Source organism: Oreochromis aureus, linkage group 14 (genome assembly GCF_013358895.1).
Source record: "Oreochromis aureus strain Israel breed Guangdong linkage group 14, ZZ_aureus, whole genome shotgun sequence".
Taxonomy (NCBI): Eukaryota; Metazoa; Chordata; class Actinopteri; order Cichliformes; family Cichlidae; genus Oreochromis; species Oreochromis aureus.
In genome coordinates this window covers 27,942,425-27,964,160 of record NC_052955.1, presented here as the reverse complement: position 1 = coordinate 27,964,160, position 21,736 = coordinate 27,942,425, and the positions used below count along the sequence as shown (strand labels likewise).

The 21,736-nt window shown below is 42.8% G+C and overlaps 1 protein-coding gene across 12 annotated transcripts in view; it reads right to left on the bottom strand.

Annotated features, from left to right (window-relative positions):
- The window catches only part of mecom (MDS1 and EVI1 complex locus), a 135,366-nt gene that overhangs the window by 88,807 nt on the left and 24,823 nt on the right, over positions 1-21,736 (bottom strand). For all 12 annotated transcript variants that reach the window (XM_039622879.1, XM_039622881.1, XM_039622882.1 and 9 more), the window contains exon 2: positions 6,435-6,781. In XM_039622879.1, coding sequence (XP_039478813.1) covers positions 6,435-6,781 — 347 coding nt within the window. The remainder of the gene's footprint in view (positions 1-6,434; positions 6,782-21,736) is intronic.

The window sequence follows — 21,736 nt, the reverse complement described above, 5'->3', positions numbered from 1 at the left end:
GATGCTGACACACACGGGTGAATGCATTTCTGGGGTTGTTTTGACTCATGGGAGTCTACACACACGGCAACATTTGAACATCTCAGATTAAACCTGGAGGTGTTTTTGTTGCCTAGCAGGTTAAAACACATAGAGTTTTTACTTAGCTGAAATATAACAATACAATTTTGTTAGTTTTCTAATTGAAGTAAGTAAATTGTTACAAATTTACGCTTTTTTTTCCTGACATCTATGAATACCTATTATTCAAATATAGTAGACAGGTTGGTATAGCAGAACAAAACTGTGATTGGTTCTGGATTGTTTGCACACTGTTTAAAAGGCTGCTGTGCTCTTGTGCATGTATGTACTGTAATGTTACCAGAGAAGACGAATGGTGATGTTGGAGAATTCTTCAAAAGTTAAACTGCTTTTACCTTCAGATATTAAATGGGTCAAGGTATCTTGACATTGTCATTGCTGGTAGTGCTGGCCAAGGCAAATACGGTATGATTACAGAAAGGCTGTCAAAAAACAATATCTGCCCTGTTTTTAGTGTTACTAAAGTGTTTGATTAGATAAGGAGAAAATGATTTCCAGAGTTAAATTGCAGGCGACAGCTGTAGTTTTGATTTGAAGTGCAAGATTTGTTTCCCCCCATAAAAGCATCGTAACATATTCAGAACCTTGTATACAGCAGCAACACTTTGTGCATTGTCACTAATCATTTCTGTGATATGTAAATGGTGAGTTGTGGAATCTTCCAACATGAGTGTCATTTCAATGGCAATGTTTTTTGTTTTATTGTAGTTTAATTATAGGAGTTAAAAAATAAAGCTGTGAGTGACCAGGGCTCAGATATCAGGAAAATCTAACTAGTAGGAACACACACACAGATCTCAGTGCACTACTTACCTAGTTAGAATAGTTAGTTTTAGTTAGATAGTTAGTTTTTGTTAATTTATGTTGTAATTTATGTTAGGTCAGTCTGTCCTGTCTCTAGTTAGCTAGTTTAGTGATTTTCTGTTAATTTATGTTGTAAATTTATGTTGCATGTAGCACCTTGGCCCTGGAGGAACGCTGTTTCGCCTCACTGTGTACAAACTGTATATGGCTGAAGTGACAATAAAGCCAACTTGACTTGACTTGACTTGACTTGATATCCCTGTAATTGCCACTAATATGTGATTAAATTGCATATTTCCTCTGCAGCACAGCTATAACAAGGTGTCTTGTTCAGAACACCCTGTCTGTTAGGTGACACATTTTGGTGGTTGTACCTGCCTACCTCAGTGATACCCATAAGTGTCTTATGATGTGTTCCTGTGTTATTGCACACAGTGTCCCAGCTGTCAGTTGGCGCTTTTGTCGGTGCGCTTCTCGTAGGTTCCCACAACGATGTCAGCGCAGCCTTGTGTTCACACAGCACAATGCATTGACAACCGCTGTTCACGTTGCCTTTGTAGATGCAAGACTTTTTCACTTTGAATTTCTGAAAACTACGCCCGCGCGTGTGTGTAAATGTGTGAAAATGTGAAGATGTGTGCCCATTGAGGGAGCGCGTGAGTGACAGAGAGGTTCATCCCTAGTGCTGGCCTTTCTAAGCACTGCTGTGGGCAGGGCCATCTATGCTGACAGTAGATGGGATGTGGCAGGGGCTGGGGGATTAAGAGGCTTTTAGCCAGGACTGAGAGTGGCTCTTTCTCCTTGTGACAGAGAGAGGTGACAGGCCATCAGCGCACAGAGGACAGGCGGACAGCCAGCCAGAGACATCTGCATTCATTCAGGACAGCAGCTTATCCGTGCACAAAAAACACGCCCTCTTGAAACGCCCTCCATCTACACTCTCACACTCTGTCTCACACATGCATACATAAAAACATACACACAAGCAGCATGCAGACACACAAAAGCTTCATTTCCTAGTTTATAGTAAATGTATAAAATGCTAAAGTAGCAAAACACTTCAGATTGATTTTTAATTTTTTTTTTATTTATTTATTTTTGCTGTTAAGTAAATATGACCCGACACCTCCCTTATATGATCAATGTGACTGCTTAAGGTTCTTTAGGATAAAGTTTTATCTACAAATCGAACCTGAATTTTAAGATTTACAATTTTTTTAAAGACTTGTTAAAAAACATATTTATTATTGTGTTGCAGTTAATCACAAGCACACCGTTTTGAATTGACACTAAGTGAAAAGATGAACCTCCTCCTGGTCAGGCATCTGCCACTCCTCCTCCTTCCATCCTCCCATCCTCTCATGACTGGGAGGTTGAGAAGACAGGCAGAGCCTGGAAAGGCCCTGCCCAGCCATTTAATCCTCTACTCCCATTCACCATCACTGCTAATCTCCTACACCACCTCCCCACCACCACTGCCACCAACAGTATCGCCTCCACCTCCACCTCCACTTCTCCCTCAAGAGGTGCACAAAGACCCTAAGCGCCCCTGTCCCGCCCCACTCGCCATCCCACCCCTTCTCGTATCCCTAACCTGCTCCGCCCAGTGCTCCTCCAGCAGGAGGCACCCAGTTTTCTAAGCCCAGGAACCATAATCCCGTGGGGCTCCAAGTTTGGGTGAGCCCAAAGGCTCATTGAGTGCCGGATAACTCTCTCCGGGACTTTAGCTCTCTGTCTTATTGTTGCTGCTGCTGAGAAGAGGACAGACACAAATGGAGTTTGAATTTCAATGCTAACGACTCAGAGAAAGAGACAGCAGAATATGGACTGGTGGGCATCCAGGCGTTAAGAGTATTTTCAAGGAGGCCATGGGGAAACACATGCAAATACTGTGGGCAAGTGCAGGCCATAACATCCTTATTCTAAGAAAGGCTGAATGCAATACGGTTATTTTTGTTTGTTTTACAAGATCCCAATTATATTTAAAGCTGAAGATATTTAACACCATTTGGATTTATTTAAAATATGTTCTCGTTGTCATGAAATTTAGTTCACATTTTAATATCTTAAGTTGAATATGAATCTTAAGTCATAAAGCGGCATTTATGTTTCTGTTTTTGCTAAAAAGGAATAAATCTTACACCATCGGTATGTAAAACATTTACACCTACATTTGTTTCAGATTTAATGCATCTTTCATCGCACCATAATATTAGCTTAAATATTTGAGGGAAATCTGTGACAAATACATTTCAAAATATATTAGTATTTGATATTCTCCCCCTTTGCCGTTGAGCGGGATTGTGACGTGAAAAATGACAGCTCGGTCTCTTTGGTAGTTTTGGAAATTTCTGAGGTGCGTTTTGGATCATTAAACTGCAGCTGTATGACCCCGCCCCAAAAAATAAATAAATAAATATATATATACATGTTAAAAATAAACCAACCAGAGTCTATGAGCATGTTTTTGAGGAAAGGAGTTTGCTATTATTTCTCAGTGGTCAGTAGGTAATTCTAGCAGGCCCAGTTTCAGGTCCAGTGTGTGTTCACGCATGTCTGTAAATTGAAAGAAAAGGTATTTCTTTGCTTTCTCTAAGTTCTTTACTTTTTTTTTCCAGGCATGAGAAGCAGTTTAGCAGTGTAACTTGTCCTTTGAGTCCATTGCTGGACACTCTGACAGTACCTTTGATAATAAAAACACCTGAGATGAAGCTGGTTTTGTTGGTTTGTCTCATGGAACAAACTTTGGATTACTGATCCTTCTGGACTTTTTCTCAAGGCTCTGAATGTCTGCTTCAAATGATGGGATACAAATGTCGGAAATCTGAGCTTTAATAAGAAGTCATTGCCACATATTTGCTTAAATTTAATTGCCAATCTATACATATTACTCCACCTTAAATATTTTTGCTCATTTTAGGCATTAGATTGAATAACACATAAATCCTTAAAAGTTTTTATTGTTTTCAGTGTTTTGAGAATTAGATTCTGACATATCTTTAAAGTTGTTTCAGGATGTTGGACCCCAATTTCTCTATCTTTCTTCCTCTAGTGCTCTAACTTTTCTTTTTGATAAGGCAGAGCTCTTCCTCACATTCTGAACTAGTGCCTGATTTAAGGATTTCAGACTGACACAGGTAACATTAGATCTATACAATCAAACATTCACAGCACAAACACAATTTACTCACTAAAAACAACACAACTAACTAATATAATTGCCTAAGCATGCACGCAAACACAAATACATTCACACTGTGCACACAACTGCTGGCACGGTCAGCACTTTGGTTCTGCATGCGACAGCGTAGGTGAGCTTGACAGATCCCTCGCCGCTGCTTCTCTGCCTTTTATTTACAGAAGCTATCTTTCCCATAAGTCACCATTCCTGTATTCATAAAGCATCATGGATGCCATAACTCATTCTTCCCCTTTATGAATAAAGCTCCCAAATTTATGGTGATGGCGCTGAGAAGTGGTGGCCTCCCTGGTGACAAACTTTCCCCAGTCTGTCACCACTGGCCTGGGCTGCTTCAGAGCCCTAGATCAAAAGCTCCAGATGGGAGCGCCACTTTATCGCTCCCCGGTCGGTGACATCACCTTGCTGCGCGTGCAGTGGTTTTATGGGATTGTGAGCCAGAACCCTCCTCCTCCGGCGAGGTCGGCCTGCCCCTGACCAGCTGCTTTATGGCTGGTGTTCATAACGATATAGCCCTTGCGGGACTAATCGTGGTAATGCCCCCAGGCGGGCAGGCGTGAACTCGTGAAGCCGGTGAGTGTTATCGTCGGAATGATTCAAATCTGAGGGGTAGATTGTAGTCAGATTTTGAAAGCAAACATATCTATCTTAGCTCACATTTACCAAATCAATTTTGTTTTTACAGACCCTCCGCAGGGTTATTGGCATATTGACGGGTTGCAGGCAAAAGGGAGGCGGAGGGAGCGGGGTGAGCGATGGCCGAGGGATAGTAAACGGGTGGGCATGGGAGAAGAGGGGGAGGGTCAGGAGGGCTTAATGGCGTTTACCATATTTAATGCAGGGGGATGTCATCACTGAATATCCATTCTGAATAATGTGGCATTTCATCATAAATTCTTTACAACTTATTTACTTAATGGAAAGAGTTATGGCTTGCTGTCAGGGCGGTAATTAAACATTGTGATACAGTGCTGCCTCGCCGGGATCCCATCTTTCCCCTCAACTCCCCCATCCGCCTGCCCCAAGACACACACATATGCACACTCACATCCAAGCTCCTCAGCTTCTTAAATACATATTATTATTCAAGCTCCCCATAAATTACCACAGGATTAAAATTCATGAAACCTTTTTTTCTTTATTTCCTTCCCTGGGAAAAAGAATAACCCAGAGCTTGTTCAACCAGCTGTAAATCTCTTTGGGAGAGACAGGGACTTTATATTATGATTTTATATCATGAAAATTGGCTTAAATAAAGACTATTTCATCACTTCTATTTAACGCAAATTTATATATGCATCCCGCTCTGCAGTTGATAAAGAGGTAGAAGTTGCTTCCTGGAGAAATTCAGCTTAAAAAGAAATAATAAAATAGCTAAGGAGCAGAAATTTATTTTGGTTTTCTCCAAACCAAAAACCACTGAGTTTAAACTGATGGGCTGGATTAATGCTGTATGATGCAAACCAACTGAGGACGAGTCCAAATCCCAAACTATTTATATGAGCTGAATGTTGATATTTTACCAGCATGCTCTCAGTCAGCTATAAAGTGCGGCACGGAAACATTCTCTGTAGTTAGACTCTACAAAGAGGAGAAATGCCATATTGAATCATCGTTTTCTTTATATACCTTGACTTCTCACTTCACTGAGCCGTATGGTCGGCTTTTCTTAATGAGCCTGGCTCTGCGCTACAAATCCCTGAGTTTCAAAGACTAAATCCTCACGTTCGAATGAGAGAGGATCTATTTTGGGAGTCTGAATGAAGCCAATACTCCCCCGCGCCTCTCCGTCCTGCTCCATAAAATTGAACTAGCCTGACACTGACAGAGACCACATCTAACCTTTGACCTTGTGCCGTGACCCTGCATTCGATTTTTTTGTGTCTGCTGACCAATATGTGATTTGCCAATGGTCGCACTGGGTCCCTAACCGGGATGAAGAAGGGATTTATGGCTTTTCATTTTAATTGAGTTAAGAGCACGAGCTCAACTCACTTTCTTTCAGTCGCGCTGACCTAACATTACATCATTGGGCAACAAACGGCAGCAACAGCTTTGCGGTCACTGTGCTAAATGTGAACATGACGACATGGGAGGAGATAAAAAGCGGACTGATGTGAACGCTACAAAGTGTACAGGGGAAGGAAATTCCGTCTTGTCAAAAAAGTGCAAAAAAGTGCACGTGAATGCAGTTATGTCACATAAATGCACATAAACGCTTCTTGTTTTAATGTAGACACCCTGGTTGCCTAAAGGATCTTTGATGCCACCTATAAACATCTCTCTTCCCAGCTTTATTCCCTGTCACTAGATAACATAATGAAATACAGAAGTTTGTATATGTTCCTACCTCCCAGCCTTGAGTAGGATCTTGAAGACAAGGCCTGTGCTCTCCTTCATACGGTCCAAATCGCTCCCCGACGTTCACCTTCCTGCGGCTCCAGATGCCCAGCCCTCCAGATGGAACGGTTGACTCTCGCAATTCAAAGTCAAAGGGAATGCTCAGATCTTCTTGGGGGAAAAAGATGCTTTGGTGTTGGAATGACAGATGGTCCTGTGGAGAGGACTCATCGTCAGAGAGTGAAGGTGATGCCGGGTCTTCTGGCAGGGCCGAAGAAGGTGTAGGATCCCCATCAGAGCCGCATACGTCGTCTAAGATGTCGGATGGATAAAGAGGTATCTCATCATCGCCGTCACCTGCAATAGAGAAGTAGTCTTGATGTGAGGGTCATGTCCAATGACATAAAGTGGCAACAGGTTATTGTTTCCACCTCTTTAACTTCAGAGATGGAGAAAAACTTGATTAGTTCAAATAAACAGTAGGAGACAGAAGGGCCTTCGGGTCTGAAAACAGCAAGTGTATCATGCGAGGAAACCTTCATTCTCTTGCAGTGGAAATTAGTAGTAAAAAACAGGAGATCATGAAATGAGCCCATTTCTTGTTTATAATTTGTACTCGCCTGGCATGTTCCTGCCTTAGGAATTAAGCAAGGCGAATTTAATTTTTAAAATAAAACCTATTAGGTCAAAAACAGCTTTTTGGGCCCTGCAGCAAAAACACAAAGGTAAGTCTGCCATGTGGCTGACGTGATGCCAAGGTGGGAAAGCAAAGTTGACCCAGCATTGTGCTATTCTGGCTGTTTTATAATTCTTTTTCCTGAACTCTTTCTTCAATGTGCAGTGAAAACAGAGGGAACAGAGAGACGCACACTAGGGTTTATTGTGAGTGGAGTGAAACAGGATATTGAAGCACGACCCCTGAACCCACACTGGGCTTCTTTAGAGTGGCACACGTGGCTGTTGAGCCTAATAGTGAAATAAAGATTGAGTTATTCCCAGTGTTGAAGCAATCTGTGATGGTATAAACTCGCAATGCTGTGAGGTCTTTGAAATAGAGGTAGATTGAAAGAAGCACACTAATTTGAAAAACAGTCGCATTTAAAATACAAAGTGATATGTACAGGTAGGAAGTTTTAAATACAACATCACATATGAGATGTCACCAAGCAAGCAAAGACACAGCAAGGCAGTGACGGAGCCAGCGAGCGCAACGGGCTGCTAGCCAGGTGTTGCAGGGTGGGACAGAAAGACACTAAAAGCCGGAAATGATCCACAGGAAACTGCTGTTCTGTGGTGGGCTGTGCCTAACACACACTGACAGGTCACAGGGAGAAGGGGCTCCGCTAATGAGGCTCAACAACCCATCCCTGGGATGAGGAACATTCCTGAAGGGCTTCCTGTGTGACACTGTACCTCAGCGCTGTCAGCCACGGAACCTTTGATCCACCCAGATACACACACGCACTTCTTGTTCACTGGCCTTGAATTAAACATGTGTCTGATTGAATAAATGGGGCATTGTGATTGGCCACAGGCGGTCATGAACTAACCTGAGAAATTAACTTAAGACTTGAACAGAACCAATGCACTTTAATATTTGTATGCTTGCAACTTAGCGCTGCTACATTACTCGACACACAAGATAAGCCAAGACCAGCGAGCTACACATTTGTAAATATATGCAGACTCCATTTTTCTCAAGGTCAGAACACAAGGTGTGGTGAAGAGGAATGCAAAACTGTAAAATACTGCATAAGTAGTACATAAGATGTTTTCCTCTGTCAGTAAAGAATCATAATTCCTGTCAAACTGTGTGTTTGCTGTGGCAAAGAAAAAAAATCTATGCATGAACATAGCTTGCTGAATCAGCTCTCTAATATATTATTATTTTCTGTGTAATCCAGCATGTGCACCTGTGCGTGCATGTTTTGTCAAGGCGTACTTACAGCTAAAGCAGTTCTGATAGTCATTCCCTGCAGCAATACCTGATCACAGTGTCTACACGGTGTACAACTATTGTGTTTGACATACACACTGTGTGGGCCCGGGGAATTTAAAGGAGAAGTCTTTCAAAGACTTGACTGGACTGGGCCGGGCATGAAACCCAATGTGGCTCTGGGAGTAAGGGTAATGATTTTCAGCAGAGAGACTGTGTATCGTGGTTAGAGGCCTGGATGTGAAGTTTGCCACATGGTAGAGGGACAAGAGCTTTTAAAGGTAACTGTATCCCACCATTGCTGTTTCTCCTCTGACGTTTTCCCTCTCACGCTGGTCTCCAAGTTTATATTTGATTCAGGCCAGGAATTCCTCTGGTCCACTGGACTCCACAAGAGCATTTCGGCTCATAAACATATATGTTTCTGTAAAGTAAACGATCGCTGAAAACAAATATGCTATGTGCAGAGTTTTGAAAATTGTGGTCTCATGTGTAGATGACTGATAATTTAGTCTTGGGGCTTTGCTTAGGTGTGTGGACAGCAGTGACACTGCAGTTGGATGATCAGATCAGTGTGTGTGTGTGTGTGTGAGAGTGCATGCATTTTTAATGCTCTGCCTACATGCAGCAAACGGTCATGTTTGTTTGTTCAGTAATGGACATTATTTCACCATTGCAAGCTGACGCCCTTCATCAAAGGGGGAGCTCTAAAAGAATTTTGGCTTGAGAAGGGGAACTCCATCTCAGAGCATGCTCATGACTTCAACTGCATTAATAACACAGATGGCACATCAAGATAGTACCAGAAAGCACGGGAAGGGAAAAAAAGCGAAGGGGCACTGCTGAGAAACTTTGATGTTCCAAAAGACAAAGAGCAAAACAGTGAGGAAAACAAAATTATCTCCTCATCAGAATCAGCCATTAGCACAGGAAAGCACATCTTGGCATATTGAATAAACACAGATATCCACACACATACTTATACATCATGTATTCAAATGGTTGAGCTTGATGCCAAATTCATTAATTTTTATTAAGAGGGAAAACATTCGTGCCCGGCCCTGCTATCTGCATGGGTGGAATGATTTTCACCTCTGCCACAATGTGTTGGGCGAACTCATACATCACATGATTACCCCAAGCAGCGAGCAGGGCCGCCATCATCAGGGAGTGAATTAAAGATGATAGAAAGAGCTATTAATCACTGTGACAAAGCCCCTAATGGAGGTGTGACCCAGCCAGTGCTGACGGGACGCCAAGGGGACGCACCCACGGGACAAATGGATACATATGTTTACAGAGAGAATAACCTACCTGTGGACATACTCGACCCCTCCTCTCTTAGTTTTCTTTCTTTTTTTGTTCTTGGATCCACTGTCTTTCCTGCTGTTAAAAACAGTTGTGTGTTTTTCTTTCCAGTTCTATTCTTTGTCTGTATTCTATTTAATTATTTGCCTGCGTCTGGTTATTAGCAGGGGAGGAGCTGGAGAAGTCAAAAATATTAAGACTTAAAAAATAAATAATCTATCAGCTAAACCACGAGTTTTATAATTTGTAGACAGTGGGTGAAGTTAGGAAATGAGTTTTTCCACTGTATGTCTGTTCATAGTATACAATGAGATGAAAACATCATTCATCTACTGAGCATGAAGACAATTCAGAGTACAAATCATTTACCAGAGAGAGAGCTCGATGACTTGATTGATGGGGGTCTTAGATCATGAAATATGGAAATGAACTTCTCACCTAATGTGGAGCGGCCCTCGTGCTTATCTGTAGACATCATTTTTCTCATGCGATAACAGACAGGCATGAGGGGATGGATGGGGTCTTACCCTTGTACTACAGGTCAAACATTATCACATATGATCTCCTCCATTTGTCATCATCCAAATTCAAAAACTGCACACTTCATCACATCCCTGCTTTCGCTTTATATCCAAGTGCCACGGAAATCAGTTTGCGCTGCTGTTCCAAGAACTTAGAAAGAATATCTGTGGAGTAAAAATGAGCACTGAAAACACAAGTACTCAAAATATGTGGTAGCGACCGAAGGGCCATAGCACGATTGCTGTTGTTTATGCTTTTGTCCTGAAAAACAAGATACCCCGAGAGACTGTGACTGAATTCAAAACACATAAAAATAATTATCTTTCATTTGGTTAATTTTAACGCTCTCACAGCTACTGCCAATCAGAAAATGACTGCTGTAGATTTGCTAAGTACTGTTAATTACAGTGCATCACTGTGCGTCTACATTCCCTCAGCAGGGTGCATAGGAGAGCGTTTGGAGCCCCATGGCCTCGGGAGAGGCAATAAGCTTCCTAATTAACTCTGTCTTTGTGCTTAATGGAGGCCTTAACACCGCTTTTGGGGAGTCTTTTGGTCCGTGGGTCCATTGGGGTGACTGTGGAACTGACTGATACGAAGCACAAACATTCAAATCTGTAGGTAGCTCAACAACAACAGTTTTAGGCAATTGTCCACAGTTTATCTGTCAACATTTGGTTCTCAGACCACCAAGAATTTCCACATTTAAAACAAGATATGGTTTGTTAGACAGAATATGGTAAAAATCTAAACAAATCATATACAAATATCTGAATGTAAAATTTTGTTTTAGTGGCTTTATGTGTTCGTATTTCTTCTTTGTTTGTTTGTTTGTTGAACTGTGGAAAATTTTATGCTTACTCCCAGAGAGACCAGAAAATACATCAAAGATGTTTTTGTGTAAGTAATGCTGTGTTACTGTATGTCTAAATAAATACCATTTATATAGTTGCCTTCACTTCGTATTATTACAAATTGGTATTTGTATTATGCAAAATGTTTAAGCTGGCACACACACACACACATAAACACACACTAACAGGAGCAGAGCTCTTAACACAGTGTTAATTAATGAGAGCATTGTCCATGTTTTTTCACCCTTGTCTTAGTCAATGACTCCCCATTCCAAATGGAAAACACTCCATTAAGGGCCGTGGGCGAAGTTACCAATTAACACCGTGGAACAAACTGAAACTTTGAGCTGGTCCCTGTGCGTGCACACACACACACACACACACACAAACACACACAGACACCTAATTAATTAGCATTAGTTGTGATTAATAATGAGCGTCCTTTAATGGTAAATCTGCAGCTCCGATGGCAGGCTGACACAACAAAGGAGTCTGTGTACGCGGCAGGATTTATCTGCCGAGCTGCTCGGGGATTTTAACATGTTTCTCACAGGCCTGACAAATGGCCTATTAATTATCTAATGTTGTCTGACAACAACCGCTTGATAAAGATGTATGTTTAGACAGGGCGAGGAGGGGAAGAAACAGCAGAGGGAAAGAGAGAGGCCTGTGCGAGGAATCGAGAGAGGGGGAGAAAACCTGTGTTTGCATAAAAGAAAAAAAAATGGTGAGATTGAGGAGAGGCTTGTGCCGTTTCATGCAGTTGTGAGCTACTGACTGACACGCATGCATATACAAAGTCCCTTTCTTTATGAATTTGCTGTAAAAAAAAAAAAAAAATCACTGTGCCTGGAACATCAACGTGGATGATTAACAAATCACATTTATTATTAATGAAACGCTAATGAATGAAATCTTGATGAACACAGAGATGGATGTGCCACACACACACACACACACACACACACACACACACACACACACACACACACACACACACACACACACACACACACACACACACACACACACACACACACACACACACACACACACACACACACACACACTTTACGTCCTAAAACCACAATCAATATCATCAACAAGGAAGTCTCTGCATCAGCCCAGCCACTTCATACCATTAAGTCGCTAACAACATGGAGCATATGGGCATCTCTCTTGCTCACTCCTCCCTCCATCTCTATCCCGCATCCCGATTCAATCTGGGCCCTGACTCCAATTTCCCGAGTTTATCTTCCGCCTGTATGTTGACAGGTGTTCCTAAGTGGGATGCCAGTTGCCAAATGATTTTTATGATTGTTTTAGCCTAGCATTTGGCCTAATGAGATAGGATCCCAGTCGGACGCTAACTCAAGCCTGTCAAATGTAAAGCAAACAGAATAACAGCCCAGTACTCACATTGTTTCCACAAGCCATACATCAGCTGGTGCACAGAGAGAGGGCCCTCTGAATTATACAATGACCCCGGGATAGAGGAGATGAGAAGAACGAGTAGGAGTAAATGTAAAGAGAAGGGGAAAGCTATAAGGAGAAAGGGGATTATGATGGGAAATAGTGCATAACATACTGCACGCTAAGACTGTGACCATACAAAGTTTATGGAATCTGCCTGATCCATCGTAAAGCCACAGACAGAGGTAAAGAAGTAATCAACAACAACTCATGAGCATGCCTGTGTTGAGACGCGAATCTTAATTTCCTAATGAGTGCCTGCTGATTGCTTGCTTGAGTTAGAAGTAGAAGTGCAAATAAACAAGATTTTAAAAAGTGCCTGCCTCTGAAGTGACATGTGTAAAGAACATGTTGACAAAGGTCATTAATCCCATAAAGTCCTACGTGTTTTCCTCTGAATTCACCCCCAGCTCAGCGCCCTGCAGCATGTCACACACCCTAAGCTTTTGATTTGTTTGCTCTGGTCACCTGCGCCATTCCTTTCATCTATCTTCTTGCTTCTCTGTCCTCATCCTTCTATCTTCCTTTTAGACAGCAGCATCAGCAATCTTCCACTAAGCTATGGAAAAATGAAAGCAAACCTATAAAAGCTAGAAAAAAAAATGTGTGGAAGAGTTACTTTCACCAAAGCTGAAAAAATATGTTTGACCTAAACATTGCCCATTTTTAACAATCACAAAGATTCCAGTTCAAACCTGCATAGATGAGCATTCTCTTTCCACCTCCTCTCTCTCTCTTTTTCTTTCTCTTTCATGTCATGGCTAACTGCCATTGGGCCCTAATATAATTATGGCTCACAGTTGTGCACATTTGAGAAATTGATTCCTTTGATGAAATGTGAGTGAGGCCGGTCTGTGAGAGATGTATATCCAGAGTGGTTGCTGCCAGCCACCCCAGCCTTGCGGAAGGCCCCCTGGGTACAAAACCGCCAGCTCAACCAGGCCCAGCCTGGCCCGGTCTGGCCTGGTCGTTAAAAGAAATGATAGCATATGTGCTTTGTTTGAATTTGATGTCTTCGTAATGCATTACACAATTAGATTGATTTGACAATTTCCATTATACTTGATAAAATATTTATGTAGGCCTGGGGATGGTAGTTCTTATCAAAGGGGGCTGATCTGCAGTGCAGATGGGAGCCCTGGTCTGCAGTAAGAAGGCCATTAGTCAGTTAAAGCTGGGCACATTTGTGGGCAAATACAGGCTGTACCTACTCAAAATCTGCAATATGAAAGAAGGTATTTTGTAACTCATGAAGATATGTAAAATATGTAAGTGTCAGATATCAATAATTAGACACAAATAAATGAGATGAGTGGGTATCAGTAATGTTGTCCCTGCATGTTTGCCTTCCATACAAACACTGATTGCTTTAGAAAAGAGAAGCTCGAAGGTAAAAAAAAACAAAGACATTTTTGGTTACTCGCATTTCCGGCACATTAGCTTCAGATTTGCTTCAGCTGAAACCTGCAAAGAAAGTGCCAAAACATACTGTGTGCGGGCATCAAGCATAAAGACATACCGATGTTTGCTGTTAGCCTCATAGCTTAATTTGTCAGGTCAAGGGTCTGGATCGAGTATGCCATTATATCACCTCCATAACTCCCCTGTGTGTGTGTGTGTGTGTGTGTGTGTGTGTGTGTGTGTGTGTGTGTGTCCTGTGCACTCAGAAGAATTCTAAACTTTTTGAACAATCTGACCCCATGTCTCCGAACTTTCTCTGTCTGCGCCGTACATTAAAGAGTAAAATAAAAATCCAATAAATACACCAATTTAAGCAATAAATTCAAACCACTCATGCTCAGAGGTGAGTCTCCTTCACCCTTCTTTCCTTCCCTGTTCTCACATTCTGTGTCACACTGAATGTCCCCCTCTTTCTCACTTTCCTCACCTGTCTCCCCTCTCTCTCGCCCATTCCCTTCGCAAACCTCTCAGCGTGCACAGCCACCCCACATCCATCACAGCCCAGAAATTTAAGGACCCAAATTGGCCTCATCTGTCTCAATGTTGGATGCAGATGGAGTTTCTTCTGCGGAGGGAGGTGCGGTTAGTCACCCCTGCTGCCCCCACCCCTTCAATGTACTGACTTAAAGCCAAACCAGTCTGCACCAGTCTCAACACTCGAGCTGCATTACGAGGCCGGCTGCTGGGATAAAGAGGGCACAGCGGCGAAGTGACCACCGCACTGACCACACGCATTCTCTGTTTCATTCAGTTTTCTCTCAGTGACATTTTTCATTGTGTTTTTCCATCTAGCCTTCACTCTGGTTCACTCTCCTTCCTTTCCCCCGCTTCCTTACTCCTGCTTACTCATACCGCCAGCACGCAAACACCTACACAAACACAAGCCATTGGTGGCCATCGCACAGTCTGCAGTACAGTCTCAAGCAGCCTGGTCAGGCCTGGCTCATTAATAAAGGCCCTAAATGAGGCGACATGCATAAAACATGAAGCGCTGCGTGCTGCTGTAATGAACTGCTGCTCCATAATTGCATCTCAGAGCCGTAAAATGAAGACAAAATATTTGAAGAGGGATTCTGTCACCTCTCTGCAGATGCAACACTAATCACAGGCGTTCTGCGGGGCCCTGGGGGTCTCTCCCCCCCCCCGACATTGGCAATACCCTCCAACTGATGGGACATAATTGAATAATTGCTGATTAGAAAATAGGGGGAGAGGTAATAGTGTAGTGTCCAGTATGTTATCTATAATAATCCCACTGGGAAGGACAAAATGTATATCTATTGTGCCCACTAGGAAACTATTTTATTAATTGAAGGTTCAGTTGTCTAGTTGTCAGTTGTCTGATAGATGATAGAAAGATGTTGTTTGTAGCTGTTTAGGGAACCAGTAACTAAGATTACTGTTAGTTAAAGGGCTGATTTTTTAAAGTTTAATTCAATAAAACAATAAAAAAAGGCAGATGGAGTAAGGTGTAAACACACAGGCAACAGAGACATCCAGACTCAGTGTGCGCACAGAGTGACAAGCTCGGAGACAGGCAGGCCTCCGGATGAGAGATTGGAGTCTCACCCAGGGGTGTCACACAGACGGTTAAAGAGTTGCTGTAGTGACAGGGTGGCCGTGGTGACATAATGAAGGTGCTGTGGTTGTCACAGGGGGTCAGTGGTGATCACCATGCCCATCTGGGAGGGGGACAGGAACATGTATAATGATTCCACCATTGACAAATGGCCTTCAACACAGGGCTGAGACATGTGACAAACTCAAAGTCATCACTTGGAAAAACATGCACACGCACGCACGCACGCACGCACGCACGCACACACACACACACACACACAGAAGTAACAAACCGAGAAAAAGTGAGAAAGAAACAGAGACATGTACACCCTGTGTTCTCTATGGATATGGCAATTTTAATACCACTGTGTAATCCTGGTGCTACTGAACCTGTCCTGCTCATCGACCCCTTTCAAAGAGTTTGTTTTTCTGGTCACAGCTCCCATTTCTCATTTCTCTCACATAAAGCAGCCTCTTGAAACTGTTATGCCACTGCAGTTGAGGGTCAGAGGTTATCAGTGTGAGCATTGTTCAAACATGCACAATGGACCACATGAATTACAGATCCTCCCCCTTCTGGAAGGATTCGGAAGCATGAGAACATACAGACTCAGATTATTCAAAAAATGTCGGATACAGGTTCAGAACACCAGGCATGATACCCACTTAAAGAGCTGAATTCATTCAGAGCGAGGTCTGTGTTTGGTAAGGAAAGAAAACTGAGAGTGTTTTTAATGTGACAAGGTGACCACCTACTACCCACCTGACATCCTCTATTTAATATTTCTGGACATGAATAGACTTTGTCTGAGGGTTGCTTTTCTACTCTCAGAGTTTGCCTGCCTTGAGCACTAACGCAGCAGCAGGCCAATTCTACCTTAACTTTGTTACAGAACTTGTTACATACAATAACGTCCGCGCATGCGGAGGCTTTCCAAACCACAGTGTGACATGTGGAATAGACCCAGGCATGGAGAGGTCCTGGAGAGGATGTTTGTTTAATGATTGTTGGAAGGCTAACATTCAGCCCTGTGCTCCGAGCAAGAAAATCCCCCTCGGAGCACTGAAGCTGTTTATGTTATTTGTTATGGATGTCAATTTCCCTCTATTTAGGAGGTGATTTAACTGGACAATACAGTAGGACTGTGGTCTTGTATGGGGATTGTTGTCTTCCTGTGTAACACACTACACAGCACTGCATGGGAGTCCAGGCATAAACATTATCGGCCCCTGTGAGGACTGAGGGAGGCTCGGCTTCAGCACAGAAAACCCCCCCAACTCCAAATCATATTTACCTTTTGAATATGAAACTCTTATATTTTTTTATCGTATTTTAAAAAAAGTGTCATAAATTATTATCATAAGAAACTATTTACTAAACATTTCTAAAGTGTAGCTAGAATTTGGTGTCAATTAAATTGTTTAGATGATACATGTGCAACTCAAAAAGCTTCTTTTTTTCTTTATTCAGATTCACTTGAAAGCTGTTTCATGCAGGTGAGGGAATCAGAGTGTTCGTGTGTGTGTGTGTGTGTGTGTGTTTGTGTGCGTGTGTGTGGCATAGGAGGTGGGCATAAATGCAGAGTGACAGCTGCCAAATGACAGTGAGATTAAGGTGGGAATGCAGAGGGACAATGAGGGAAGGAGAGGGACATGACAGTAACAGCAGCTCAGATTAGACTGAGAACACACATGCACATGCACACAGCAACACATACACACAATCAAAAACACATCACTGACAATCCATCTCCTCGTTCAGGGGGAATAGACGGGAAATGCCAACTTGTAACAAGTGTTCAGCGTTCCATGCAGACGGGATACAAGAAATCCCCCCCATTTCTTTTTTTGCTAAATTAAATTGAACAGGAAATCTAAGCAGAGCCACATGGCATTGCTTAATGACTGACATTTTGTTTAAGAACCATTCATAATGACCTGGTTTAAATTTAAATACTTGGTGTTTATTTCACACTGAACTGCCAATATTCACCAATGCAAAATTCCAAAGTGCTTGAGTGACTTGGGACTGTTGACTTCATGCTTCCCCCCTCCCCTCCTCTACGGTTACATACATATTTGGAGTGACATGACTGTGGAATTAATGACAGATTGCCTGAATGCAGCCGCAAGTATAAAGTAAAGCAGAAATCTGTTACACGAATGAATTCAATATCACAGTATTCACATAAGTCCCTTTAAATCCTTGAAACATTTTAGTTAAACTTCATCAAAAGACAGTTGTCATGCTCAGCTGAACTTCCTCGTATTTTACCAGTTTAATATGGAGATCTCATTATCTCTAACATCTGATTATATTTATGTAAAGAAATGCGAGCTTGATTTCAGTGTCAGCATGCAAATGAAGACAATATAACAGGGGTTTGTGCTTCTATAGTGAAAAAGGGGCATTGATTTAAGAACTTTAGTGACTTGGGAAAGAAAGCAATTACAAATCACAACGGCCAAAACAGTAATTTACTTTTGAATTACTTGATACTTTCACTTCTGGTAAAAAAAAAAAAAAAGGCCGGCACTGGAAGGCATCCCCCAAAGACATTAAAGTGTTTCCATCAATTAATAATCACCTCATTTTACCCTGCTGCACGCACCCATGAAGCCGGAAATCAATCAGGGTCTACTTTTTTCATATTGATGGACTGAGTGAAAGAAGGCTAACTCTCAACTAACAATACCGCAACCGTGTACATAGATGGAAATCAATTGTAATTAAAACTGTACAAGTGTTCTGCTTTATACACTCAAAGACTGCGTTGGTCATTAAAAAACATTTTCATCAGTTATCAGTTAAACGTTTAAAATTAAGTCCATGGCTTCTGCCTCCTTTGGGATAGCACTCTCACACAGCAAATTTACCCGTGCTTGCTTTGCAATCAAAAGGCAGCTGAATTAAGTATCAAACCATTTAATGTTACGTGTCACCCTCCAAAATGATCTATATTAGAAGCACTTAATTAAACTTTCAAATTCAAATGTACTAATCAGTTTGCGGCAGAGTGGGCACTTGCTTTTCCCACATGAAACGCCACGGCTGGCCAGCCTGGTCCGCTGCCTGCTCATTAACATGAAGGTGCGATTTGCATTTCCTGATGGACTGTTTAGTTTTTAATATCCTTTTTTCTGCTCTTGCATCAATCACGGAAGAGGCAGGCCACCATAGGCCACTATTAACCCTCCAAATCTGCCACAAAACAAATACTACAAGAGTTCACTAATTTGGAGATCAAAAAGCCACTTGTCCATTATATAATTGAAAATGAAGGTGGAGTGTTGCACTTCTGAAGAGCTCTATAATTACCAGCTGTTAATTGCACACTTGTGGTGTCTCACTTTTAATTAAAAAGAGCGGCTCGTTGCTGTATGATAAGCAACGGTGGAGAGGCGGCGGTTTAATCAACAAAGCGAGAGGAATTTGTTTCTGCTGTGGCCAGCAGCGGGCTGAAGAAATCTTCAAATAACCCAGGGAGATTAAAATATGTCCATTAGGACCAGTCAGGTTTTATTTGGGGTGGCAGGAGCGAGGTGCATTTGAAGTCGTCCCGCTGCAGAGTCCTCAGAGAAGCGCGGCTGGGGGTGTGCGTCTAATCAGTCCGCTGCTGGCCCTGAGCGTTCAAGTAGAGGAATTGGACCCCGCTGGTGGTGAGAGTTGGAAAGGAGGAGAGGAAAGGCGGGAGCGAAGGATGGATAGAGGGAGGGTGCGAAGGAAACATAGCAAGGGAAGGAAAAGGAGCCCATTCACTCTCGCTTTGCACTTTCTCCTTTCCTGCCTCAGGCTGTTGCGTGACTTTGTTTCGCACCGAGAGACAATGAGCCACAAATGTCTTTAAACTACATATCTTCCACTTCAAGTTGGCTGTTTGCTTCACACATTAGTCAAGAAAGACAGCCTGCTAATCTTTACAAGCAGAGCTATCTCCCTGCAGGATGTGTCAGTGCCCTTAGACAATACACAAGCAACCTCAGGTCCTTTGGACACCCTTTCCAACTATTCTGTGAACTCCAGCGGCACACTGAGAACCAAGAAACAAGAAAACAACAAAAGACACAACTTCTGGACTTGATGGTCCCAGCATTTGGTTATAACTCACACAGTGTTTATATGAAAGAGACAGTTACCTTGGTCAGCAGCTCTGGGCTTCTGCCAGGCACTTGGAGGACCATTCGCATATAGGACATAATTACATGAGTGTGATAACCTCATTCAGCCGTTCTCTGACCCCTTTGCTCCCTCACTGATAAAACTGTCTGCCAGGAAGTGTCCTTCGCTACACTTCCTCCTTCTCATGCTCAGTCAACACCTGTCACCACAGTGATCGGTGGTTCGATACGAAAGTATTACCAAAAGAGGCTACTTTACATTTCCGTAAGGTATAAAAATACCTAGACGAAAGCTGAGACGTGTTGTACATTAAATCTGTTTTGGATTAAGTGTGTAAAATGTAGATCTGAGAACTAATAACAGAATCACTAGGGGCTTCCCAGGCCCCCTGAGTGTCGCAACTCTCTTAGATAAAGGCCTCTGGGTTTATCTAAGGAAACAGTCGCTTGGGCGAGGATGGTCTGGCCTCACTGACAGATTAGTCCAGCCCAGGCCCACTTCCTGCCCGCTGAGGACACTAATTAGAAGGAAGGACTGACACCACAATAAGAGCTGACAGTTGAGTGCACTTAGCACAGCTTCACACAATCCGCTGCTGTATTAGTACAGCAGCCACGCCGAGCCATAAATTTCATCACATTAGCTGGTGCTTATCTGATGTGACAAAGTCAACCTGGATGTTATTTGGACAGAAAGGTACAAGGGCATTTGTGGGGTGTTGATTTATCAGTGGAAGTATGCGAAGCGTTTCATTGGAAATCGTATCAACCGTACACTCTCTCTCTGCCTCCCAGCCTTACACGCCTCTGTCTCACAACAGAAGGAGACAAAAGTCATTGTGAGGCTGGCCAGTTCCCAGTGTTAATGACATCCTGTTTACAAACACATTGAGCAGCATCGCGGGGGTCAGGGTCACTCGCGCCCTCTCGCTCCTTCTGTCTGAGTCTTATATCTGACCCCATCTATTCAAATGACCTTTGAACTAACAAGGCGATGCGAGTAGCAACTTCTTCAAAAATACTGAACACTTCAAAAAAGAAAAAAACAAAAACAAAGACCAGCTCAACTTCCACCGCGCCGCTGCAAAAAACTGGAACGAAAAGCATGTACTGGCATAAAACACAATGTAAGAATAGATTTGAAAAACACCGCTACATGTGCATGAACCCAACTGCATACACACACACACACACACACACACACACACACACACACACACAAACACCACTATTATTATAATCCCCAAATCACCAAATGAAGGAAAAATGTGCTATTACCCAAAGGGCGAATTTACAATACAGTTACACATACGTGCATGTAATCGGCTGAGCTGTTTTACAACACCAGCATGAGCTGAGCTATTGTTTTATTTTGAGAGGTGCTGGCTGTTATTGGATTGTTTTACACTAGCTGGGAGAATTTTATTCCAGAGGCGCTCTGTGTGGTGTGGAGTGCGTTCCAATGAGTCAGATACAGAGAGGGAAAGAGTGGACGCAGAGAGAGAAGTGTGTATGCACATGTGTGGCACTCTTGAACCTATCGACATTAGCCGAGTTTGTGTTGTGGGCGCTGAGCTTCTGTTGGTATTTATTCATCAGGAAGCTAATGTCTCCCCTGCTGAGGTCCTGCAGGGGTCCTTGGATTCAGGTGGTTGTTCAGCACGCTATCCCAAAGATAAACTAATGAAACATATACCCTTAAAACATTGTCAAGAGAAAATTTGGCCTCTTTTATTTCCTCACTACGGGTTTATCATCTTGGGGTAAAACTTAGACTGCCTTGACATCTGCTTATATCTATACTTCCCTCTAAGGTGAACACGGAGAATATGGAAGTGGGAAAGTGGGTATTATCTGGTGTTCTCTGTGGCTGTGCCAGCGGGTGGAGCAGTACGCCAGCGGGACTCGAGCACCACAATGTGCCTGTCAGTCTGTGGGACATCCCAAAGGAGAAGGGCAAAAGGCAGCCCCCGCCAACCTCGCCCATCCATCATCATGACACTATAAGCTGCAGTCATGGGAAACCCACCACTGGCCAGTCGCTCTGGACCAGAGCTAGTAGGGGATGGGGAGACGAGA